Source organism: Lampris incognitus, chromosome 1, assembly GCF_029633865.1.
Source record: "Lampris incognitus isolate fLamInc1 chromosome 1, fLamInc1.hap2, whole genome shotgun sequence".
Taxonomy (NCBI): domain Eukaryota; kingdom Metazoa; phylum Chordata; class Actinopteri; order Lampriformes; family Lampridae; genus Lampris; species Lampris incognitus.
The window spans coordinates 50,746,385-50,774,318 of record NC_079211.1 but is presented as its reverse complement, the minus strand read 5'-3'; the positions used below and the strand labels follow the sequence as shown (position 1 = coordinate 50,774,318).

General features: G+C 41.0%; 1 protein-coding gene across 1 annotated transcript; it reads left to right on the top strand.

Moving 5' to 3' along the window:
- On the top strand, positions 1-24,668 carry LOC130106747 (NACHT, LRR and PYD domains-containing protein 3-like). The gene is given in 9 exon segments (XM_056272985.1): positions 1-149; positions 725-1,142; positions 1,144-2,527; positions 2,998-3,170; positions 4,917-5,090; positions 14,788-14,961; positions 18,091-18,264; positions 18,437-18,483; positions 23,949-24,668. Coding segments are annotated over 9 exon segments (3,042 nt in total). The 5' UTR covers positions 1-112; the 3' UTR covers positions 24,410-24,668.
- Positions 24,669-27,934: the final 3,266 nt, after the last annotated feature.

Sequence of the window (27,934 nt, the reverse complement as noted above, 5' to 3'; positions counted from 1 at the left end):
TCTGAGTCCAGATTACCCAGAGTGCTTAGAGAGACAGAGGGAGGAGGAAGAGGAGCAGAGGAGGAGTCCCAGAGAGGAACTTCTGAAGATCACACTGCACTTCCTGAGGAGTATGAAGCAGGAGGAGCTGGCTGACTCTCTGGAGAGCAGTAAGAGACTCTTTATTCAAAAGCCTCAACACCATGTAAAGGGTCAATAGAGGCAAAGTGGGAGGTGGAATTGTTTTCAAAACCTGCTGAAAATGTAGATTTATCACAGGAGGTTCAGACAGTTTCCATTTGGATGGTAAATGAAAAGAAATCTAATGTATAATCTGGTTAAACTATTGATTGGTTAATGTGGGTGTAAAATGCTGATGACATTGGTTCACATCAGAACAATAATACCAGAGAGAACGTCTTTAAGACATCATCACTGTCCCCATAATCCCAGTAAAGATCTCCTGACTAATACATGGTTACTACAAGAGATGTGACAATAGCCATCAAAATATTATGACAGTAGAAATGAATTATTATTAATGAACATGTTTTTGTGGAAATATATTTGGATAAATCTACCCTTTATATAAGTTATATACATGTATTCATTGTTTGTTTTAAATAAAACCTGCTTGTCCATCCACCAGTGATGAGCTGAATTAATACTATGGAGGTTGGTAAAGTTTCTGTTTCTTACATTTACAGTAACATCCACTCACTGATTCCCTGGTTTGTTTATTCAGAAACCCCTGTTCCCTTGTGCCGGAGTAACCTCAAAGCAGCTCTGAAGGGGAAGTTTCAGTGTTTGTTTGAGGGTGTTGCTAAACCAGGAGAGTCAACACTTCTGAATCAGGTCTACACAGAGCTCTACATCACAGAGGGAGGGAGTGGAGAGGTCAATAATGAACATGAGGTCAGACAGATTGAAACAGCATCCAGGAAACGAGTGAGACCAGAAACACCGATCAAATGTGAAGACATCTTTAAACCCTTACCTGGACAAGATAAACCAATCAGAACATTGATGACAAGGGGAGTGGCTGGCATCGGGAAAACAGTCTTAACACAGAAGTTCACTCTGGACTGGGCTGAAGACAAAACCAACCACAATATACACTTCACATTTCCATTCACGTTCAGAAAGCTCAATGTGCTGAAAGATAGAGTTCAGCTTGGTGGGACTTCTTCATCACTTCTTTATTGAAACCAAAGAAGTAGGAATCTGCAGCTTTGACGATTTCCAAGTTGTGTTCATCTTTGATGGTCTGGATGAGTGTCGACTTCCTCTGGACTTCCAGAACAATGAGATCTGGACTGATGTCACAAAGTCCACCTCAGTGGATGTGCTGCTGACAGACCTCATCAAGGGGAAACTGCTTCCCTCTGCTCGCCTCTGGATAACCATACGGCCTGCAGCAGCCAACCAGATCCCTCCTGAGTAGGTTGACATGGTGACGGAGGTGAGAGGGTTCACTGATCCACAGAAGGAGGAGTACTTCAAGAAGAGATTCAGAGATGAGGAGCAGACCAGGAGAATCATCTCACACATCAAGACATCACGAAGCCTCCATATCATATGTCACATCCCAGTCTTCTGTTGGATCACTGCTACAGTTCTGGATCACGTGTTGAGAACAGATGAGAGAGGAGAGATGCCCAAGACCCTGACTGAGATGTACATCCACTTCCTGGTGGTTCAGTCCATCCAGGGGAATGTGAAGTATCATGGGAGATCTGAAACAGAGCCACACTGGAATACAGACAACAGGAAGATGATTGAGTCTCTGGGAAAACTGGCCTTTAAACAGCTGGAGAAAGGCAACCTGATCTTCTATGAAGCAGACCTGACAGAGTGTGGCATTGATATCAGAGCAGCCTCAGTATATTCAGGAGTGTTCACACAGATCTTTAAAGAGGAGTGTGGGCTGTACCAGGACAAGGTATTCTGCTTTGTCCATCTGAGCATTCAAGAGTTTCTTGCTGCTCTTTATGTCTTTCTCTCATTCATCAACACTGGAGTCAATCTGCTGTCAGCAACACAGTCAACCTCCATCTGGCTTAAGCTATTTAGATACAAACCTATACAACCAGATCTCTACCAGACAGCAGTGGACAAGGCGTTAGAGAGTCCAAACGGACATCTGGACTTGTTCCTGCGCTTCCTCTTGGGCCTCTCACTGGAACCCAATCAGAATCTCCTACGAGGCCTGCTGGGAAAGACAGGAAGTAAGTCACAGACCAATCAGCAAACAGTCCTGTACATCCAGAAGAAGATCAGGGAGGATCTCTCTCCAGAGAGAAGCATCAATCTGTTCCACTGTCTGAATGAACTGAATGACCATTCTCTAGTGGAGGAGATCCAACAGTACCTGACATCAGGAAGACTCTCCACAGACCGACTCTCTCCTGCTCAGTGGTCAGCTCTGGTCTTCATCTTACTGTCTTCAGAAGAGGAGCTGGATGTGTTTGACCTGAAGAAATACTCTGCTACAGAGGAGGGTCTTCTGAGGCTGCTGCCAGTGGTCAAAAGCCTCCAGTACAGCTCTGTAAGTATATGGATTAGGCCTTTTAAAGTACTAAATCTATTATGTGTTATTATTTTTCATTGGTGATAAAATATTGTTTTATTACACTGATTATTGAAACTTTTATTGGGGTTACAGGTTCTAAAATCAAAAGTATTAAAGACATTAAAATGATAGAATAATTACAGCTATTAAAACAGTAGTTGTAATAGTTGTAAATAGCAGTAATCATAAAAGAAGCAGGTAGTAGTGGAATTAGCAGCAGTAGTAAAAGCAGTAATAGCAGTAGTAGCAGTAGTACTAGTCTAGTAGTAACAATAGTATTAGTAGTCAGAGTGGTAGTAGTAGTAGTAGTACAAATTGTATTATAGGAATGAGCCATTGCGTGTGTGTGTGTGTGTGTGTGTGTGTGTGTGTGTGTGTGTGTGTGTGTGTGTGTGTGTGTGTGTGTGTGTGTGTGTGTGTGTGTGTGTGTGTCCACACAAACAAAGTTGAGTTCCTGTAATCTGTCAGACAGAAGCTGTGAAGTTGTGTCCTCAGTTCTCAGCTCCAACTCCTCTAGTGTGAGAGAGCTGGACCTGAGTAACAATGATCTGCAGGATTCAGGAGTGAAGCTGCTCTCTGCTGGACTGGGGAGTCCACAATGTAGACTGGAAGCTCTCAGGTCAGTAATCCTAAATCTCTACAACACAGGGCCAATTCAGTCCTCATTTACATCCACTTTAATGACAGTCAGTACATCCTAACCTGGGTGGTCTTGTCTCTGACTGGAGGAATTACAGACCAGTTGTAGTAACAAGCTCTGGTTCTACTTTCTACTTCCTGTCAACCGCTTTCCATGAGCACATACACCAGCAATACAGTTTGGTTTTCAGAGAAAAAGGTGAAATAGTCTAACAGGCATAGCAAGGTCTTCCTTCTGACCATATCCCAACTACATATTTATAATTCATATTTCTTGTTTCAGTTTGCAGTGTAACTCTGTTTTCACCTGAAAAATACTGCACTGGTTAAGATTATATTGTAGTGTATCAAACACAACTTAAACACACATGTGCTTGTATGAACACATGAATGTGAGGTGGTAACCCTGTGTAGAGGTTCATGTTTTAGTGGTTTTGTCTGTCTTTTAAATGTGGAGGTACAGGCCACAGGTTCTGGGGTGAAAAGCGACTTCATCTTCCTATTACAGACTGACTAGGAGTGAAGGAGGCATCACTTCCTCTGGCAGTGTGTTCACACTCACATCTCTACTATGACAACACAAAAGGATGCATTGACCTCTGCAGCTCTCTGAGCACACAATGTGTCCTCATCACTCTACCCCCCTAAGAACAAAACATGACCGTGTATTAATGACATCATCTATATGATGTGTATTCATCAAATGATCTATAAAGCTATGTGGTCCTTGTTCACTGCTGGGTTTGATACCTCTCTGTGGGGCTTCATAACTGTGTGTGTTGGCTCATTAATATCAGGATTTCCCTCAAAAGTGCAGATGGTCAGTACACTCAGCCACATGTGCTCACATCACAGCTGTAAACTATAAACTCTCATTTACATAGACTATCTGCTGTCAGAGAGGTCTGCTTGGAGCTGCCAGCAGCAGGGCCACAACACACACCTTTCTGGACCCCCACCATGTTAGACCACCCCTCATTATTAGAGATGGACAACTTCTTTACTGGAGGATCTTCTGGCAGAGATGGATGCCCTCCTGTCCTTTTAGTTCACTTGTTTTTTTTGTTTTTTTTTATTCAGTTTGGTGCAAATCATATAAAGTGTTAATGTGTTGTACAGTAGCACACATTCACACCACTGAAAGAATAAGGACAGGGAATCCTGACCACTTTGGATCATGTTTTATATTTAGTCCTGATTTGTATCCAAGACCTCTTCATACAACCAGGGTTGCAGCCGCTGTAAAGAATAACAAAGAAAAGTGTGCATGCCAACATGGACCCTAGTCTGATCTTGTGACCTGAGTTGACAGAGGAAGTTGTTGACCACTGTAGTGGTACCAGTTAACTCAGGTTGGGTTGGTTTGCTGGCAGCCATACCAACATGTACCCTGGCTCTGCCCAATGACAAAAGCTAAGCAGGTGTGGGCTTGGCTAGTACTTGGATTGCAGACCTCCCGGGAAAACTGAGTTACTGCTGGATTTGGTGTTGGTGGGCCAGTAGGGGGCAGTCTTGCCTCTGGGACTAAAAAAAGTGCCCCTGTGCAGTGATGGGGACACAGTGGTGTAGGAGATGCCGTCCTTCTGATGAGACGTTAAAACCGAGGTCCTGACTCACTGTGGTCATTAAATTGTGTGTGTGTGTGTGTGTGTGTGTGTGTGTGTGTGTGTGTGTGTGTGTGTGTGTGTGTGTGTGTGTGTGTGTGTGTGTGTGTGTGTCCATTCAGGTTGAGTTCCTGTAATCTGTCAGACAGAAGCTGTGAAGTTTTGTCCTCAGTTTTCAGCTCCAACTCCTCTAGTGTGAGAGAGCTGGACCTGAGTAACAATGATCTGCAGGATTCAGGGGTGAAGCTGCTCTCTGCTAGACTGGGGAGTCCACCATGTAGACTGGAAACTCTCAGGTCAGTATTCCTAAACCTCTACAACACAGGACCACTTCAGTCCTCATTTACATCCACTTTAATGGCAGTCAGTACATCCTAACCTGTGTGGTCTTTTCCCTGATTGGAGGAATTACTTGTTGTAGATGCTCCAATAGTTGTTGAAGTTTTTACAAGTACAATAGTTTTGTACTACTCCCTTCAGAGGACAGCACAAACAGGCTCTAACAGGTACTATTTAATGAAGATGCCAGTTGGGGACCTGTGAGGCGTCTGTTTCTCAAACTAGAGACTCTAATGTACTTATCTTCTTGCTCAGTTGTGCAACGCGGCCTCCCACTTCTTTTTCTACTCTGGTTAGAGCCTGTTTGTGCTGTCCTCTGAAGGGAGTAGTACACACCGGTGTAGGAAATCTTCAATTTCTTAGCAATTTCTCGCATGGAATAGCCTTCATTTCTAAGAACAAGAATAGACTGTCGAGTTTCAGATGAAAGTTCTCTTTTTCTGGCCATTTTGAGCGTTTAATTGACCCCACAAATGTGATGCTCCAGAAACTCAATCTGCTCAAAGAAGTGCCCATCCAACCAATCCAACTTGTGGGAGCTGCTTCTGGAAGCGTGGGGTGCAATTTCTCCAGATTACCTCAACAAATTAACAGCTAGAATGCCAAAGGTCTGCAATGCTGTAATTGCTGCAAATGGAGGATTCTTTGACGAAAGCAAAGTTTGATGTAAAAAAAATCTTATTTCAAATACAAATCATTATTTCTAACCTTGTCAATGTCTTGACTCTATTTTCTATTCATTTCACAACATATGGTGGTGAATAAGTGTGACTTTTCATGGAAAACACGAAATTGTTTGGGTGATCCCAAACTTTTGAACGGTAGTGTAATTTCGGGCGAAAATTCAAAAAAATTGCCTGGGGCTGAAGTGGATTTTAATGTCCAATTTTTATAATATTATAGTTCTTTTGTAGGTTTTGAAATATTCTGAGTTGATTTATAACACTATTAAAACAGCTAGAAGAGTATTTGTCTGACTTTTGGTTCCTCACCTGGGACACCCCGGACTGACCCTTTTGCCTATCCCATTCATCATTACTCTTCTCTTTCCACTCCTGCTCCTTTCTTGGCCAATATAACTTTTACAATTATTTTTCATGGGCATCCAGTGACAATTAATACTTTACTGAAGGTGTTGACCATTCTGAAAGACATTCCTGTTCTGACTCTGAAAAAATAAGGGTTGAAATGTGGCCATTGTAGCATAATCCTTGTTAATTTGGTTCATTTCAAACAGGTGAGATCATAATTAAAGCACAGCTGTGTTTGTAGCTGACTGAAAACAAAAAAGAACAGTACTCAAGATAAAATAAAATAAAAATAGGCCAATACGAAAACAACAACAAAACAAACACCACAATAGATTTGAAGAGTCAACATTTTGAGAATCACATTCATGGAATTGCTGAAAGCAACTACCTGGTAAGTGATACTTTTATTTTAATTTTTTATCATTCAGGTGAAATTTAAAACAAGCCTGAAAGATTTATATGCCAATGTTTACACATATTTTGACATATATTTACATTGTTTTCCCATTATTAGGTCTAATCTTTCAGTCTGACATGCCCTGATCCAACAATTTTGGACTACTAACAATAAGCTAAGGTGGGCTAAATTTAAACCATGCCCGCTAGATTTAAAAGCCAACATTTGCACATATTTATAATTACATTGTTTTCCCATCATTAGGTTTCATCTGGCTGGCATGCACAGATCCGACAACCTACAACAACGAACTAGAAAGCTAAGCTAAACAGTAAGCTAAGGTGGGCTGAGAATGATCTGGTAAATGTGTCATATTTTTCTGATGAAATTTAAACCAAGCCTTCTAGTTCAAAATATATATTTACATTGTTTTCCCATCATTAGGTTTCATCTGTCTGGCATCCAACAAATTAGACAACTTGTGAGCTAAGGTGGGATGAGATCTGGTCAATATGGCAGAGGAATGCAACATTTGCGTGATCTGCAAAGAAGGTGCCACCCCTGGCAAGCGACTAGTTAAAAATCCAGCCATGATTGATGACCTACTGCAAGGCTTGCAGGGACAGAGTTTCTTTAGGTCAAAGTGATTTTGAGGAACTTTCCGACTACTTATCTGGCCTAAATGAAGGGGAACTGAAATTGGTTCATTATCATAGTGAGTGTCGAAAATCTGTTATAAACAAGAATAAAATTGACCGTCTCAGGGCTAACCAATCCCGACCTCAGTCACCTGTCTGTTCTAGAAGAGGACCTGGGCGCCCTTCAATTACTACAGGATCTGTTAGACCTAAACGGTTGAAATCTGTCCCAAAGGAGCAAGTGTGTTTATTCTCACCTTGTGACTTTTGTTCCAAGGGTGATTCAGAGCCACTGCACCGTGTTCTTTCTGATGCAATGGGTGAAACGCTTCTTGAAATAAAGCAGCAGACCCAAGATGACCAAGTAAGAATCTGTGTAGCAGACCTAGTGGATGCTGGTGACGCTTCAGCTCTTGAAAAGTACTAACACAGGGATTGCTTGCGGAATGCAAAACGTACCACAACAATAAAGAAAGATCATGATAATGAATCACTCATTCGCTCTTTATGTGACGAACAGTTAATCCTCGCCATTCAAAATACCGTCACAGACGATGTTACTCTTGACATGGCTCAGGTCAATGATGCTTACTTGTTGATCCTGAAAAGATATCACATGGATGTCGATGAGACTACAAACTATCGCAAGCATCTGAAAAAGATCATTGGTGAGCGACTTCCAGATGTCCAGTTTGTAAGCTCACTGCAACAAAATGAGCCAGACAAGCTTGTTAAATCAACTGTAGTTAGCAAAGCTATTGATTGCAGTATTTCCACTATGAATGATGGTCAGGTTATTGGCAACCTGAAGAAAGTTGCTAACCTACTGCGGGCAGAGATCATGCAAAAGCGCAGCTAGTCATTTGCCGGGATATTTGATAACTTTAAGAATGCCTCTTCACTCCAGTTCTTCCTAAGTCACCTCCTCCTTGGCAGTCATGTTGTCAAAGTGTTTGGAATGCGGAATGAAGAAGTAGACAAAACTGTTGATGTTGCATGCCAGTTTCTAGTCCAGAACACTCGCACTGATCGTTAGGTGAAACATCAGCCAAAGAAAGACGATGCCTTTCGGCAAAATGTCCAAACACCCCTCTCAATCAGACTGCCCCTTGCTATCCACTCTAGAGTGTGTGACAAGATCCTTGTCCAGAACCTCTCAGATGTCTACATTGGAAGTGACTACTTGAAGATCCTTGACTTAGAAAAAAGTGTGGAGCAGTCTGTTCTTCAACGAATGAAGGATACTGGCGGATTTTGTCTCCCTGACTTTGTGAAGAAGGGTGTGAACATCTGGTTTGCTATTGACAATATTGATCTTTTGGAAGACACAGCCACTGGGCAAGAAACCTTCCATGGCACAGTGGTTGTAATCAACCAGCAGGATGAAGATGGAGACCTGATGAACCAACCACTTGTTATAACAGAAAAACCTCTCATGGCATCACCTCTGGCATTTGATATAAACTTGCTGCAGGAGCCAATGATCAAAACCACTCCATTGAGATTTGAGTCTGTGATAGGAAACCGAAACAATCTCATTTCCCAAGACTTCACTCACACCTGGGCATTCACAAACTACCTTGCAGCTGATGATAACAGGGGGGCAAGCTAGCAAACAGACCCAGAAGAGTGAAGAAGAGAGAAGCCATGCTGAATCTAATAACGACAGAAATTAAGATGACTCTATTGTGTCGATCAAAGAACAAAGGCATAAATCAGTGAAATTGAAGAAGGAAGATGTGATGCCAACTTGGGCTGCAACTAAATCTCTACTGTTATCTCAGTCCTCTAACAGTTGCACCTCAACAAACACAGGGGCGATTGCTCCACTGTTTAAGACCTCGCCAACAGATTATGCTACCCTCTATACCGCTTTGAAGTTAACCCAGGGTATCTCTGCCACTGTCATTGGCCCTCACAGAAAAACACTGATAACCCTAGATCTTGACCTTTACTCCTGTGCATTGAAGATTCAGCAGTCAGTTGGAAACACCAACTGGATCCTAAGAGCTGGAACTCTTCACATTGCATTTGCTGTGTTGCATGGTCTAGGTAAAACAGTTGATGGAAGGGGCCTTGACATATATGTGCTATTGAAAGTGGTGCATACACATCAGCAGCTCTTCGTGGTATCTTTGGTGGTAAAGCTTACAAATGAGGCCTTGAGTACCACATCACTACGAGCCTTGCAATTTTGATGTTGCAATTTGATGCCATCTTGTCAAAACTTCCAAATTGTCCAATTCAGATGCAATGCATTGCTCTCAAGGACAAACTCCATGAACGTAACCCACTGATGGTAGAGATCTTTGAAGAAATCCAATCCTGGTACACAGAAAATGTCAAGCCACTCGAAGATGAAAAAGACATTGGTGAGTTCACTCAATTCTTAACCCAGTATCTTCACCAGGCAGAGAGTCTTCTTTATCTCATCAGCTCTTGCCGCTCAGGTGACTGGGAGAGATACTTGTCTTCATTAGAGAATCTCATCAAGTATTTCTTTGCTCATGATCTCCTCAACTATTCCCGCTTGATGCCAGTCAATCTTGCTCAAATGAATGCTCTTGAAAAAGATGACCCAGAAACATGGGATGCACTGAAGTCTGGTGCATTTGTGGTGGCAAAGTCAGAGATACCCTTCACTCATCTCTTCACTGATCAAGCCCTCGAGCAGGAAATCAAGAAGCTAAAGGGACATGGTGGGATGGTAGGACTCAGTAGAGATGAAGCAGCTCTGGACCGGCTGATCATTGCCACACCTCATCTTGCTAATCTAGTGAATCAGTACCTCAAGAGCTTCCCAAAAGCTTCCAGATCTACTTCAAGGACAGAGCATTATCATTTCTCAGGAGAGATTGCATTGAGGTCAAGAACAAATGCACTGAAGTTACGTGACTTGATTGTGTTGCACTGTGGAGGCAATCCATTCAAAGAAAAAACACCATTAAAGAGTCTTGTTTCATCAGCGCTTGTGACAGATGCGGCAAAGCATGATATTCTCCAGTTTGCGGAAAAGGGTCAGAAGCGCTTTGAGGAGTTTGTTTCTGAACATTTGATCGCTACGTCAACACTCTCAGTGTGGGACAAAATGAAGAAACTCAAGTTGAAGACCTTTTCAAACTGGATGGAGAAAACAAAGGTACGTGTTGGAGACAAGGTCATCAAGTTGCGTGAGGAACGTGAACTGCTTGGAAGATTTCTCATCATCCAATGCAGTCGACCAAGTCTAGTTCCCAAACTTGAGGAGACAATTGGAGACTATGAAATGTCAATGGTTCCCCGCTCTCTGTGTGCTGTGGATGGAACCTTGTACATCCCTACAGACAAAGCTAGTCTCATGCATGCAATTGAAGATGCCAAGGCAGAGCTCCTTGAAGCTGTCCCAAAGCCTGATCCAATGCAAGAAGATCCTCCAGGTGTCCCTATCAAAGTTCTAATAGTTGATGCCATGGGTGTGCTTCAGAGCATGAAAAAGACACCAACCATGCGGAAGCTGTCAGACCTTCAGGACGCATTTAACAAACGCATCAAAACAATGATGGCTGGCTATCATGAGGGTCGAGTTGTCTTTGATCGATATATGGATGAGTCATTAAAGAAGAATACTCGACAGAAGAGAGCAACTACTTCTGTAGAATACGAAATCCATCCAGAGATGAAGCTCACTATGTCGATCAAGGATCTCCTCTCTGCATCATCGACCAAGAAGAAGCTGACATGTGAGTTGGGCCAGGGACTGCTAGAGTATTTCTCAAAGGACAGTTCTTTCTTACTGGTTGTCATCTATGACACCTTCATCAAGGGATGTGATTTTGTGGAGGCACACACACATGAAGAGGCTGATACCCTAATACCTCATCAAGTCCTTGCCTCTGCTGCCAATGGTGCCTCACGAGACATATGTGTTTGGTCACCCGACACTGATGTCCTCTTACTGCTACTTGATTTAGTATCATGTGAATGCATTGCAACTCCAACTTCTCTGACATTTTCAACAGGCAAAGGTGCAAAGAAACGGGAAATAAATGTTTTTGAGCGTGTTCATGTTATTGGACGTCAGAAATGTCAGGGATTACTTGGCCTGCACAATTTTTCTGGTGCTGACTGGGGAGGAAAATTTGTTGGAATCTCCAAAAAGACGTGGATCAACGCATACCTGAAGCTTGATGATGATGATCCTGCCATTGTCTGCTTCAAGGACCTTGGCAAGGGTTCCATTCCCCCTGAGCTTATCAATGGTGAGCTCCCATCACTGGTGAAGGCATTAGAGAATTTTGTGTGCTGTGTTTACAGCTCAAAAGGTCCAACAACCCTGCCATCACTCAGATGGGAACTATTCCGATCAAAGAACCTGGAGGGTGAGATGCTACCTCCAACTCGTGCTGCATTGCTACCCCATATCCTACGTTCCAATTATGTCACAATGCGAGATAAGTCATACAAGACGAATTGCCCTGAGCTTCCCCAAATCGAACAGAATGGATGGAGTTCAGTGAGTGGCGGATATGTTCCAGTCAGGTGTCTTGCCCTCCCTGCACCACAGGCAGTACTTGAGCTAATCAAATGTGGCTGCAAAGTAGGTTGCAAGGGACAGTGCAGCTGCTCAAAGAATCACCTGCCTTGCACTCCTCTCTGCAAATGTTATGGTGGAGACTGTGCAAACACAACAAGTGAGTACATTCCAGAAGATGACAATGCTGATGAATAGATCATCAAGTATTATTTAAATTCCTTTATCATCACCTGTATTTGTTTTGTTTTGTTGTAGATGTTTTTGGGGAATTTAGCAGCTTTTTCTTACTCTCTATTTACCTACTGGCGCAACATAGAGTAACTTTTTTTTTCAATTGGATACTAAGTGCAACTTTTCCTGCTGCTTGTCATCATGTATATGCTGCTATAAACAACATACAGTATGCTTAACTGAAAGATAAACCTGTCTTACTGGATTACTCGACTACTGTGTGGTTATTTACATAATAGAAACATGTTTAATAAATGTCTTCCATTTTTCACATTAAATATGACAGTTATTATGTTCCCTTTCACAAAAAAAGGCAAATTTGTTGTTTTTACCTAATTTAGTACAATGGGACATCGCCGTAGGATGGACACCATCTTGGATTTGACAATAAATAAGTAAATGATGGAAATTTCACTGATTCAGTTGAATTCCTTGAGCCCAAAAACCTAAGATTAGACACCAAAATCAGCTTTCTAGCTTGAATAGAAACTGAGATATAGCCATTTTAAGCTCCTGGCAGCCATATTGGATGCCATCTTGAAAATGATGCATTCCCAGGACGTAGATTTTCCTAAATTTTTAGTATGTTCTTAAGCAGGTAACAGAATCAATAGAAAAAACTATGCTATCTATTTTCTTGGGATTAAGTTGTTTTTTTCTTCACATATTGAACATCTATTTTGGATAGGGGGCGCTCAGAAAGGGGGTGGGGGTCTGAAAAATTGGCACCCATCATTTTCTGACAGTTTGGTCCCTATAGAAGCCAAAACAGCAAAAAAAAATCAATTTTGGCACAAAAATCCTACGGGAGTACATACCATACTGCACTATAACCTGGGTGGTCTTTTCTCTGACTGGAGGAATTACAGACCAGTTGTAGTAACAAGTTCTACTTTCTACTTCCTGTCAACCGCTTTCCATGAGCACATACACCAGCAAAGAGGTCATATCAACACATTACAAATCAACACAGTTTGGTTTTCAGACAAAAAAGGGAAATAGTCTAACAGGCATAGCAAGGCCTTCCTTCTGACCATATTCCAACTACATATTCATAAGTCATATTTCTTGTTTCAGTTTGCAGTGTAACTCTGTTTTCACCTGAAAAATACTGCACTGGTTAAGATTATATTGTAGTGTATCAAACACAACTTAAATACACATGTGCTTATATGAACACATGAATGTGAGATGGTAACCCTGTGTAGAGGTTCATGTTTTAGTGGTTTTGTCTGTCTTTTAAATGTGGAGGTACAGGCCACAGGTTCTGGGGGTGAAGAGTGACTTCATCTTCCTGTTACAGACACACTGTAGGAGTGAAGGAGGCATCACTTCCTCTGGCAGTGTGTTCACACTCACATCTCTACTATGACAACACAAAAGGATGCATTGACCTCTGCAGCTCTCTGAGCACACAATGTGTCCTCATCACTCTACCCCCCTAAGAACAAAACATGACCGTGTATTAATGACATCATCTATATGATGTGTATTCATCAAATGATCTATAAAGCTATGTGGTCCTTGTTCACTGCTGGGTTTGATACCTCTCTGTGGGGCTTCATAACTGTGTGTGTTGGCTCATTAATATCAGGATTTCCCTCAAAAGTGCAGATGGTCAGTACACTCAGCCACATGTGCTCACATCACAGCTGTAAAGCATAAACTCTCATTTACATAGACTATCTGCTGTCAGAGAGGTCTGCTTGGAGCTGCCAGCAGCAGGGCCACAACACACACCTTTCTGGACCCCCACCATGTTAGACCACCCCTCATTATTAGAGATGGACAACTTCTTTACTGGAGGATCTTCTGGTAGAGATGGATGCCCTCCTGTCCTTTTAGTTCACTTGTTTTTTTTGTTTTTGTTTTTATTCAGTTTGGTGCAAATCATATAAAGTGTTAATGTGTTGTACAGTAGCACACATTCACACCACTGAAAGAATAAGGACAGGGAATACTGACCACTTTGGATCATGTTTTATATTTAGTCCTGATTTGTATCCAAGACCTCTTCATACAACTAGGGTTGCAGCTGCTGTAAAGAATAAAAAAAAGTGTGCATACCAACATGGACCCTAGTCTGATCATGTGACCTGAGTTGACAGAGGAAGTTGTTGACCACCGTCATGATACCAGTTAACCCAGGTTGGGTTGGTTTGCTGGCAGCCATACCAACATGTACCCTGGCTCTGCCCAATGACAGAAGCTAAGCAGGTGTGGGCTTGGCTAGTATTTGGATTGCAGACCACCTGGGAAAACTGAGTTGCTGCTGGATTTGGTGTTGGTGGGCCAGTAGGGGGCAGTCTTCCCTCTGGGCGTAAAAAAAAAAGGCAATGCCCCTGTGCAGTGATGGGGACACAGTGGTGTAGGAGATGCCGTCCTTCTGATGAGACGTTAAAACCGATGTCCTGACTCACTGTGGTCATTAGACCCCATGACACTTACAGCAAAGAGTAGGGGGTCCCCCGTTGTTCTGGCAAATCCCCCAGCCTGGCTCTCTCCATCTGGCCACCTAATCATCCCCCAGTATGATTGGCTCAATGGTTCCTCCCTCTCCACCTCAAGCTGATGTGTGGTGAGCGTTCTGGTGCAAAATGGCTGCCGTGCACCATCCAGGTGGTGCTGCACATTGGTGGTGGTTGAGGTGAGTTTCCCCCCTTCTCTGTGAAGTGCTTTGGGTGTCCAGATAAAACCCTAAAAATATAATCCATTATTATTGTTTGGTTTAGTGAAGCTGAAACTTATTCAGGAACCTGATTATGTTGAACGTGTTTCATGAGACACTCTTACACATCAACAGCTGAAAGAAAGTAATCTGTGTGTGTGTGTGTGGCCATTCAGGTTGAGTTCCTGTAATCTGTCAGACAGAAGCTGTGAAGTTGTGTCCTCAGTTCTCAGCTCCAACTCCTCTAGTGTGAGAGAGCTGGACCTGAGTAACAATGATCTGCAGGATTCAGGAGTGAAGCTGCTCTCTGCTGGACTTGGGAGTCCACAATTTAGACTGGAAACTCTCAGGTCAGTATTCCTAAACCTGTTCAACTCAGGACCACTTCAGTCCTCATTTACAACCACTTTAATGACAGTCAGTACATCTTAACCTGGGTGGTCTTTTCTCTGACTGGAGGAATTACAGACCAGTTGTAGTAACAAGCTCTGGTTCTACTTTCTACTTCCTGTCAACCGCTTTCCATGAGCACGTACACCAGCAAAGAGGTCATGTCAACACATTACAAATCAATACAGTTTGGTTTTCAGAGAAAAAGGTGAAATAGTCTAACAGGCATAGCAAGGCCTTCCTTCTGACCATATTCCAACTACATATTTATAATTCATATTTCTTGTTTCAGTTTGCAGTGTAACTCTGTTTTCACCTGAAAAATACTGCACTGGTTAAGATCATTTACATAGACTATCTGCTGTCAGAGAGGTCTGCTTGGAGCTGCTAGCAGCAGGGCCATAACACATACCTTTCTGGACCCCCACCATGTTAGACCACCCCTCATTATTAGAGATGGACAACTTCTTCACTAGAGGATCTTCTGGCAGAGATGGATGCCCTCCTGTCCTTTTTAGTTCACTTTTTTATTTTTATTTTTATTCAGTTTGGTGCAAATCATATAAAGTGTTAATGTGTTGTACAGTAGCACACATTCACACCACTGAAAGAATAAGGACAGGGAATCCTGACCACTTTGGATCATGTTTTAGTCTTGATTTGTATCCAAGACCTCTTCATACAACTAGGGTTGCAGCTACTGTAAAGAATAACAAAGAAAAGTGTGCATACCAACATGGACCCTAGTCTGATCATGTGACCTGAGTTGACAGAGGAAGTTGTGGACCACCGTTGTGATACCACAGGGCTCCAGACTAACTTTTTCCACTAGGTGCACTGCTGCTCCTTACTGACAATTTTAGGAGCACCACTTGAATCGAAACGCAACACATGGATATTTTCTCATCTTAACTGTATTACTGATCAATGCTTTGGTAATAAATAGACCACTTACAGAAATAACAATATGCTGTTTTATTTTAAATGTCACCGAGGGAGGTAGTGCTTAAGAGCAAAAAAACGACAAGGTAAATAAAATGTAAACTTGAAAGTGTTTTTTGTAAACATAGGCACCAAATATAACATTTATAAATGTAAACATAAGGTATGTGGTCAGTAACATTACTGTCATTACAGCACCAGACCCACAACAACACAAGTCAACACTGAACTCATGCAGTATGCCCCCCCTCGCCTTCCCTGTAGTTTAGAGCACATCCCCTTGAGGGCCACTAGGAGGCTCTACCCAACCCTTTTAATTGGGCCTTCTAGCTCTTTTACCCTGACTGAACCACGTCTGTACAGCCTCCTTGGCATCAAACTCACTGTGGCACTGCAATAACCCTGGAGCAGTAAAATACTCACTGTACCTACAAATAAATATTTTAGTAACAGAGTGCAATAAATATGTGCCTCTCATGTGTGAACAAGCTGTATTATACTGTACATAACCCCCTACTGACTGTACAGTAACGCTTGTTACAGTATTTACCATCACTCCACTTCTTTGCACTCTATCCTGTTTACATGTCACAGAAACGGTTTCCCCTGTATATAGTCATTCCTAGTGTGTATTTCTGGAGGTTGTGTGTTCTGTGTGCGAGTACAACAAGCCAGACCGGAGTCAGAGTCCTTACATACCTTGAGCATTTGGGTGCTGGACTTCCACGTGGCCCATCAAAACATTCACCGGCCTCCTCTGCTGCAGGATCCGTGCATACACAATCTCCATTCCTTGGCTGACACGTCCGTGTGGCCATCAGTCATGAATGAGAGCTACATGGAGTCCGCTGGTTTTTTGCCGGTCTTCTTTTTAAACGTGTCAGCTGTCACGCCGTGCACCTGCCCTGCACAGTGTGTACTTCAGGATGTTGTTGTGGGGCAACATTGTGGGGGGGGAGGCTGCGTGCTATTCACCCCCCACACAATGCTGTTTTATCTTTGTTTTGGTCATGTCACGAGAGCCTCGTGGTAACTCCTCTCTCTCTCACACACGTGTACACACGCACACACACACACACACACACACACACACACACACACACACACACACACACACACACACACACACACACAGGCCAAGCCCACTCATTCACACACAAGTTCTCCTCTTACTGGTTTTTACATGATTACAAAAACATGGTAATATTGCAAGTGGCACCATTGTACATAGGTTTAAAATCTACTCGCACCGATGCCAAAATTAGGTGCAAAATGTGACTAAATTGTCGCACTCTGGAGCCCCGTACCAGTTAACTCAGGTTGGGTTGGTTTGCTGGCAGCCATACCAACATGTACCCTGGCTCTGCCCAATGACACAAGCTAAGCAGGTGTGTGCTTGGCTAGTACTTGGATGACAGACCGCCCGGGAAAATGGAGTTGCTGCTGGATTTGGTGATGGTGGGCCATTAGGGGGCAGTCTCCCCTCTGCACTTAAAAAAAGAAGAAGAAAAAAAAAGCCTATGTCCCAGTGTAGTGATGGGGACACAGTGGTGTAGGAGATGTTGTCCTTCTGATGTGACCGTAAAACCGAGGTCCGGACTCACTGTGGTCATTAAAGACTCCATGATACTTACAGCAAAGAGTAGAGGGTCCCCCGGTGTTCTTGCAAATTCCCCAGCCTGGCTCTCTCCATCTGGCCACCTAACATCCCCCAGTATGATTGGCTCAATGGTTCCTCCCTCTCCACCTCAAGCTGATGTGTGGTGAGAGTTCTGGTGCAAAATGGCTGCCGTCCATCATCCAGGTGGTGCTGCACATTGGTGGTGGTTGAGGTGAGTTTCCCCCCTTCTCTGTGAAGTGCTTTGGGTGTCCAGATAAAACCCTAAAAATATAATCCATTATTATTGTTTGGTTTAGTGAAGCTGAAACTTATTCAGGAACCTGATTATGTTGAACATGTTTCATGAGACACTCTTACACATCAACAGCTGAAAGAAAGTAATCTCTCTCTGTGTGTGTGTGTGTGTGTGTGTGTGTGTGTGTGTGTGTGTGTGTGTGTGTGTGTGTGTGTGTGTGTGTGTGTGTGTGTGTGTGTGTGTGTGTGTGTGTGTGTGTGTGTGTGTGTGTGTGTGTGTATGTGTGTTCAGGCTGTCGGGCTGTCTGGTCACAGAGGAAGGTTGTTCTTCTCTGCTCTCAGCTCTGAGCTCCAACCCCTCCCATCTGAGAGAGCTGGACCTGAGCTACAACCAGCCAGGAGACTCAGGAGGGAAGCTGCTCTCTGCTGGACTGGAGGATCCACACTGGAGACTGGACACTCTCAGGTATGGACAGGCTGGATGACACTCACTCATCATGTCTTCTACAAGGATTTTCTCCTCCTACTCTGATGCTGGATCAGACTGGTTTTTCTGTAACAGTGGACAGGACTGATACTGGATGGAGGTTTATTAGATGGAGGATGTGCTGGTGTGACTGTGTCTCCTCCACCCCCAGGCTGGACCATGCTGGAGTGTGCAGGTAGACACCAGGTGTGAGGAAGTGTAAGTGTGTGTTCAGTTTCTTCCTGAGAACAAAGCAGATCACATTCAGCTGTTTAGATGGAAAGTGCGTCCACACAGCAGTGTGTGACATCCATTCATTCACATCCTACTGTGGAGGAAGATGATGGTGGACATGATGTGTCTTCATCACACTGCTGAGAAATTAACAGTCATTAGGTCTCATATCAAGGAACTTCAACACTAATGTGTACGTGGTTCCTTCATACTGAGGTTTCTACATGAAAAGTGGATTTATCAACTTTTTCACACATTTGACAGAAATGTATGAAAACCTGAGACCACACGTAAGATGTGTGTCCACTCCACACTTCTACTTTTATGCAGCAACTTTCACTTTTATTTATTAAATAGTCTTAGTTGAACAGACTTTGTACTCGTATATGGAGATATGAAGAAAGATGAACAAAAGACTTGAGAAACACATGATTGCAAACATTATTGAAGTGAGATAAAATGTTTAGAATGATTATTAGACTACTGGAAAGACTTCCTGTGATTGTTCCCTGTGTGATATTCATTTAATTACTGAAGAAGAAGATTTAAAGGGACACAATACTGTTAAGTCCACATGTTAAATGGGCCGACTTTGTCTTATAGAGGATTTGACAAGTCTTTTCAGGAAAAGGACAGATTTTTGATTTTTTTTCACTGAGAATGACGAGTGACTTTTGAGTTGATTCTGATTCACCAGAGCCTTGCTGTAAAAGACTATTAAGACCACTATTAAGACCACTATCAAGGCCACTATTAAGATAAATATTAAGACCACTATTAAGACTAACATAAAGACCACTATTAAGACTAACACTAAAACCATTATTAAGACCACTATTAAGACCAATATTAAGACTAATATTAAGACCACTATTAAGACCACTATTAAGACTAATATTAAGACCACTATTAAGACTAATGTTAAGACCACTGTTAAGACTAATATTAAGACCACTGTTAAGACTAATATTAACACCACTGTTAAGACTAATGTTAAGACCACTATTAAGACTACTATTAAGACCACTATTAAGACTAATTTTAAGACCACTATTAAGACCACAGTTAAGTATTAAGACCACTATTAAGACGAATATTAAGACCACTATTAAGACCACTATTAAGAGAACTATTAAGATGAATATTAAGACAATTATTAAGACCGCTACTTAGAGCAATATTCAGACCACTATTAAGACCACTATTAAGACTAATATTAAGACCACTATTAAGATTAATATTAAGACCTCTATTAAGACTAATATTAAGACCACTATTAAGACTTCTGTTAAGACCACTTTCAAGATTAATATTAAGACCTCTATTAAGACTAATATTAAGACCGCTATTAAGACTAATGTTAAGACCAATATTAAGACCACTACCAAGAGCACTATTAAGACTAATATTAAGACCACTATTAAGACTAATATTTAGACCACTATTAAGACCACTATTAAGACTAATATTAAGACCACTATTAAGACAACTTTTAAGACCTCTATTAAGACTAATATAACATTAAGACCACTATTAAGACTAACATTAAAACCATTAAGAACCCTATTAAGACCAATATTAAGACTAATATTAAGACCACTATTAAGACTAATATTTAGACCACTATTAAGACTAATATTAAGACCACTATTAAGACTGATATTTAGACCACTATTAAGACCACTATTAAGACTACTATTAAGACCACTATAAAGACCACTATTAAGACGAATATTAAGACCTCTATTAAGACTAAAATTAAAACGACTATCAAGATTAATATTAAGACCTCTATTAAGACTAATATTAAGACCACTATTAAGACCACTATTAAGACTAATGTTAAGACCACTAATAAGACTAAAGTTAAGACTACTATTAAGACCACTATTAAGATTGGTATTAAGACCACTATTTTGACTGTTATTAGGACCACTATTAAGACTAATATTAAGACCACTATTAAGACTAATATTAAGACCACTATTAAGACAAAAATTAAGACCACTATCAAGACTAACCTTAAGACCACTATTAAGACGAATATTAAGACCTCTTTAAGACTAAAATTAAAACCACTATCAAGATTAATATTAAGACCTCTATTAAGACTAATATTAAGACCGCTATTAAGACCAGTGTTAAGACTAATGTTAAGACCAATATTAAGACCACTACCAAGAGCACTATTAAGACTAATATTAAGACCACTATTAAGACTAATATTTAGACCACTATTAAGACCACTATTAAGACTAATATTAAGACCCACTATTAAGACAACTTTTAAGACCTCTATTAAGACTAATATAACATTAAGACCACTATTAAGACTAACATTAAAACCATTATTAAGAACCCTATTAAGACCAATATTAAGACTAATTAAGACCACTATTAAGACTAATATTTAGACCACTATTAAGACTAATATTAAGACCAACTATTAAGACTAATATTAAGACCACTCTGAAGACTAACATTAAGACCACTATTAAGACTGATATTTAGACCACTATTAAGACCACTATTAAGACTACTATTAAGACCACTATTAAGCCCACTATTAAGACGAATATTAAGACCTCTATTAAGACTAAAATTAAAACCACTATCAAGATTAATAGTAAGACCTCTATTAAGACCAATATTAAGACCACTATTAAGACTTCTGTTAAGACCACTTTCAAGATTAATATTAAGACCTCTATTAAGACTAATATTAAGACCGCTATTAAGACTAATGTTAAGACCAATATTAAGACCACTACCAAGAGCACTATTAAGACTAATATTAAGACCACTATTAAGACTAATATTTAGACCACTATTAAGACCACTATTAAGACTAATATTAAGACCACTATTAAGACAACTTTTAAGACCTCTATTAAGACTAATATAACATTAAGACCACTATTAAGACTAACATTAAAACCATTAAGAACCCTATTAAGACCAATATTAAGACTAATATTAAGACCACTATTAAGACTAATATTTAGACCACTATTAAGACTAATATTAAGACCACTATTAAGACTGATATTTAGACCACTATTAAGACCACTATTAAGACTACTATTAAGACCACTATTAAGACCACTATTAAGACTACTATTAAGACCACTATAAAGACCACTATTAAGACGAATATTAAGACCTCTATTAAGACTAAAATTAAAACCACTATCAAGATTAATATTAAGACCTCTATTAAGACTAATATTAAGACCACTATTAAGACTACTATTAAGACCACTATTAAGACCACTGTTAAGACTAATGTTAAGACCACTAATAAGACTAAAGTTAAGACTACTATTAAGACCACTATTAAGATTGGTATTAAGACCACTATTTTGACTGTTATTAGGACCACTATTAAGACTAATATTAAGACCACTATTAAGACTAATATTAAGACCACTATTAAGACAGAAATTAAGACCACTATCAAGACTAACCTTAAGACCACTATTAAGACGAATATTAAGACCTCTATTAAGACTAAAATTAAAACCACTATCAAGATTAATATTAAGACCTCTATTAAGACTAATATTAAGACCGCTATTAAGACCAGTGTTAAGACAAATGTTAAGACCAAAATTAAGACCACTACCAAGAGCACTATTAAGACTAATATTAAGACCACTATTAAGACTAATATTTAGACCACTATTAAGACCACTATTAAGACTAATATTAAGACCCACTATTAAGACAACTTTTAAGACCTCTATTAAGACTAATATAACATTAAGACCACTATTAAGACTAACATTAAAACCATTATTAAGAACCCTATTAAGACCAATATTAAGACTAATTAAGACCACTATTAAGACTAATATTTAGACCACTATTAAGACTAATATTAAGACCAACTATTAAGACTAATATTAAGACCACTCTGAAGACTAACATTAAGACCACTATTAAGACTGATATTTAGACCACTATTAAGACCACTATTAAGACTACTATTAAGACCACTATTAAGACCACTATTAAGACGAATATGAAGACCTCTATTAAGACTAAAATTAAAACCACTATCAAGATTAATAGTAAGACCTCTATTAAGACCAATATTAAGACCACTATTAAGACTACTATTAAGACCACTATTAAGACTAATGTTAATACCACTATTAAGACCACTAATAAGACTAATGTTAAGACCACTATTAAGATTGGTATTAAGACCACTATTAAGACTAATATTAAGGCAACTATTAAGACTAATATTAAGACGACTAATAAGACTAATGTTAAGACCACTATTAAGATCACTAATAAGACTAATGTTAAGACCACTATTAAGACTACTATTAAGACCACTATTAAGATTGGTATTAAGACCACTATTTAGATTGTTATTAAGACCACTATTAAAACAAATATTAAGACCGCTATTAAGACTAATACTAGGACTAATATTAAGACCACTATTAAGACCGCTACTGAGACCAATATTCAAACTAATACTCAGACCATTATTAAGACCACTATTAAGACTAATGTTAATACCACTATTAAGACCACTAATAAGACTAATGTTAAGACTACTATTAAGACTGCTATTAAGATTGGTATTAAGACCACTATTAAGACTAATATTAAGACAACTATTAAGACTAATATTAAGACGACTAATGAGACTAATGTTAAGACCACTAATAAGACTAATGTTAAGACCACTATTAAGACTACTATTAAGACCACTATTAAGATTGGTATTAAGACCACTATTTAGATTGTTATTAAGACCACTATTAAGACTAATATTAAGACCGCTATTAAGACTAATACTAGGACCACTATTAAGACTAATATTAAGACCGCTACTAAGACCATATTCAAACTAATACTCAGACCACCATTAAGACCGCTATTAAGACTAATACTCAGACCACCATTAAGACTGCTATTAAGACTGATATTAAGACCACTGTTAAGAATGTTAAGACCACTTTTAAGACCACTATTAAGACCACCATTAAGACCACTATTAAGACCACTATTAAGGCTAATATTAAGACCACTATTAAGACTAATAGTAAGACCACTATTAAGACGAGTATTAAGACCAGTATTAAGACTAATATTCAGACTATATTAGTACAGTCCATTATCTCAGTGGTGGACTGAACAAGGAGCAGTTATTTTAATTCATGGTAAATAAGGTCATGTGACGTGCTTCCAGTTTATGAATGATTTGTATTCATCATAATACACACAAGAGTACAATGGAAACTTCATACTTCAGAACATGTGATAAATACAGCGGCAGTGTAATTCATAACATGATACGAGGGATCTTACACTTTTATGAACATGTTGATAGATGAGGTCTAACCTGTGACTAAATCAACACAAACCAAACAGAAGAGGAGCATTAGATCAACAACCGCTGCTGTATTGTGTCTTGTTGTCTCCATCAGATGCCTTTGACCTCACACTGGACCCAAACACAGCACACAGAGACCTCCTTCTGTCTGAGGACAACAGAAAGGTGACATGGGTGAGGAAGGAGCAGTCGTATCCTGTTCATCCAGACAGAATTTACCCCGGGAGACAGGTTCTATGCAGAGAGAGTCTGACTGACCGCTGTTACATGGAGGTACAGTGGGAAGGAGATGTTTATATAGGAGTGACTTACAGAGGAATCGGATGGAGAGGAGGAGGAGGAGGTGACTGTCTGCTTGGATGGAATGAGAAGTCCTGGAGTCTGTCCTGCTATAGTGATGGATACAGTGCCTGGCATAATAAAAGAGGAACACAGATATGTATCTCCTCCTCCTCTGACAGAGTAGGAGTGTATCTGGACTGGTCTGCTGGAACTCTGTCCTTCTACAGAGTCTCCTCTGACACACTGACACACCTTCACCTCCACATTCACTGAACCTCTCCATGTTGTGTTTAGGTTGTGGTCACGTGGCTCCTCAGTGTGTGTGTGTGTGTGTGTGTGTGTTAGATAGAGGAGGTAGAGACGCCCCCTGTGTCCTGCAGGAACACTCACACTCCTGCCCAAACACACCTGCTGACATGATAGATCACTCTGTACACACACACACACACACACACATACAGACAGTGTGACCAAAGATATGTGTTTTGGGGTTGTAATAGTTGTGTGGTGTGTTTAATGTGTGTTGGGTGTATGCTTCATTGATTCAGTTTCTGCATTTTACTCATGCTTATATTCTTATATTTACATTGTTTATGTTCCCTATGTTTATGTAAGCTTTATGCCTATTTTTGATATGTTGTCTTCTAATGTAAAGCACACTGAGCTTACTTGTAATAAAAGGTGCTACATAAATAAAATGGCTAAACTATTCAATTGTTATTCAGTTTTTTATTGTATTGAATTAAATATATTAAACAACTTGTATTTTTTTTATATTTGTGTATAATTGATCAATGCAGAACAACTGAACCACCATGAAAACACACACACACACACACACACACACACACACACACACACACACACACACACACGCAGATAACTTTCTTTCAGCTGTTGATGTGTAAGAGTGTCTCATGAAACATGTTCAACATAATCAGGTTACTGAATAAGTTTCAGCTTCACTAAACCAACCAATAATAATGGATTATATTTTTAGGGTTTTATCTGGACACCCAAAGCACTTCACAGAGAAGGGGGGAAACTCACCTAACCACCACCAATGTGTAGCACCACCTGGATGATGCACGGCAGCCATTTTGCAACAGAACGCTGAAGTTGGCTGAACCTGTGTGAAGTCCCTGCTGCTGTGTTGCTGTTGCAGGTCTAAGTGGGTCCATGAGGCTCAGTGCAGCATTGGTTGTGCGCTCCATTGTGTTTAAGAGTGACTCGTTCATCTTCTGGCTGTGCTGGAGGAACTTGTCGTCCCATCTCTCCATGTTCTTCCTGTTCCCTGTGGGACAGACACACTATTAAAATGCAGTGTTCATGTGGTGCAGCAGCAAGGTGGAGCTTTGTTGTGTGAAAGTCTATTTGGACTCATCAGCAGCTCTGTGGTCCGTTCAAACTCCACTTTATTGTCATCAGCAGCTGTGTACATGTACACAGTTGGATGAAGTAGTGTTTTTCCATCACCACAGAGTGAAAACACCACACAAGACAATGTCCACAAACAGCTGGACAGTGTGGTGGAGGAGCCATGTGTGTAGCAGGACTGTTAAGTGAGAAAGGAGCAGCATGGGGTGGAGGTGCAGTCATGTGCAGCACAAAAAGCAAAGCAGCATATGTGTAACTGGGCAGCACCATCACAGGTGGCCTGTGTTGTGTTGTGTTGTGTGAAGTGTGTTTACCTTCTGGTTCCAATGCTTGTTGATGGTGATGGAGGCGGTGGTTCACTGCCAGGTGGTGTTGAGCTGTTTTCATCACATGTGACGTCTTATAACACAACATGATTATGAAATGAGTGTTTATGTGCAGTAAATACTGAACCCCACTTACTGCACATTACAACTGCTCACCCACTCAGCTGTTTGTATTTTGTATAAAAATTGTGTATTATTACACAATAAGTACACATAGTCTTCATCAGCCCCTCAAAGTACTCCTTCCACCTCCTCAACACACTCTCCTCGCTTGTCAGCACATTTCCATCTCCATCCTTGATCGCCCTTACCTGCGGCACCTCCTTCCCAGCTCGGTCCCTCTGTCCAGCCAGTCGCTACAAGTCCTTTTCTCCTTCCTTAGTGTCTCAGGAGGGAGACGGTCTTCAGAGTCCACTTTAACACGCTTCATTCTGAACCGGTTTTCATGAAAGGTCATTTGTTATAAAGGTGAGGAATTGAACATTTTACTGGTTCCTTATTGGAATGAAACTCAGTTACTGGGGGCAGATCTAATCCACTCTGCCCCAAAACACCACCCTTCTGAACAGCCACCACCTCCTCTGGGAGGTGAGGGTTTGTGGAGTGTCGGAGTCAGTCTTGCTGTCAAGAAAGCAAGGCTTTGTGATGAAGACTGAGGCAGATGACTGTGAGAGTGAAGACCTGACTCACTGATATGTGATGAAGGGTAAAGCAGGTGTGTGTCCAGTCCACATTCATAGCTGATTATGAGGCCAAACTGACAGGTGACAGTTTGTCTGTTGGTTCAAGACTCTTTATTTATTACGTCTCATTATACAAGTACAAGAGAGTCACATTCTTGTGTTTCAGCTCCTCAACACTGCAGCAACAACAACAACACAATAACAACAAAACACAACAAAACAGCAGCAATAACAATAAATAGTGTGTGTGTGTGTGTGTGTGTGTGTGTGTGTGTGTGTGTGTGTGTGTGTGTGTGTGTGTGTGTGTGTGTGGTAAACTGATGATCCGTTGAAGACCATAGGTCAGTACCAGTCAGTCTGGCACCAGGCTTAGTGTCTTTAATGGTATTTGTTCAAAAGCCTGGTTGCTTGGTGGTAAAAGCTGTTCTGCAGCCTACTGGTCCAGGCTTTGAGGCTGCGGTACCGCTTGCCTGACGGTAGCAGCTGGAACAGTCCATAGTTGGGGGGGCTGGGGTCTTTGATAATCCTACGGGCTTTGCTGACACAACATCGTTGTATATGTCCTGGATGGAGGGAAACTCACATCTGCTGGTGTCCCGGACCGTCCACACAACCCTCTGCAGGGTTTTGTGGTTGTGGGCAGTACAGTTCCCATGCCAGGCGGTGGAGCATCCAGTCAGGATGCTCTCGGTTGTGTCTCTGTAGAAGGCCCGTAGCATATTGGGCCCATGTTGATGACAACAGTGGATTGTTCAGTCGTTGTAGAGCCAAACTAATTTTTTCAAGGCATTTACAATGAACTGCTGTATGTAGGAGTCCACAAATATTGTACAGTATTTATGCTCAGGGCCAGTCCTTGTCTTATGTTGCCGCCTAGTGGTGTACTGCTGGTATTGCTACGTGAGGTGACTAGAAAAAATAAATGGTACAATGCAATGTGACAATGTCAAGTTAGTTTGGTGACTTGGGTTAATTTACCCATTGAAGGGGGGGGGGCACCTTAGCCATCATTGCAACAATTGCCCCCCTGACAGATGTGGCAGGAGCCACCACTGTTGCAGTGGCAGGGTGGCGCTGTTCGTCTGGTCGCCACGGGAAAAACGTCTGACTGTATGAATGTGTGTGTGTGTGTGTGTGTGTGTGTGTGTGTGTGTGTGTGTGTGTGTGTGTGTGTGTGTGTGTGTTTGTGTGTGTGTGTTTGTGTGTGTGTGTGTCCTTCGATGTTGTCAAACCGCTCATCCAAACAACTTCACTCGACACTGCACTTCCGTGGGTCGTCAGCAACACACCCAGCGAGTGTGAAGTCGATCGGATGAATGGTTGTCTAGAAGACTGAAGGGCAGACAGACACAGACAGAGTTCCTTCCATTATAGTATGATGAGCAACTGTCTGGATGGTCTGGTAAATACAC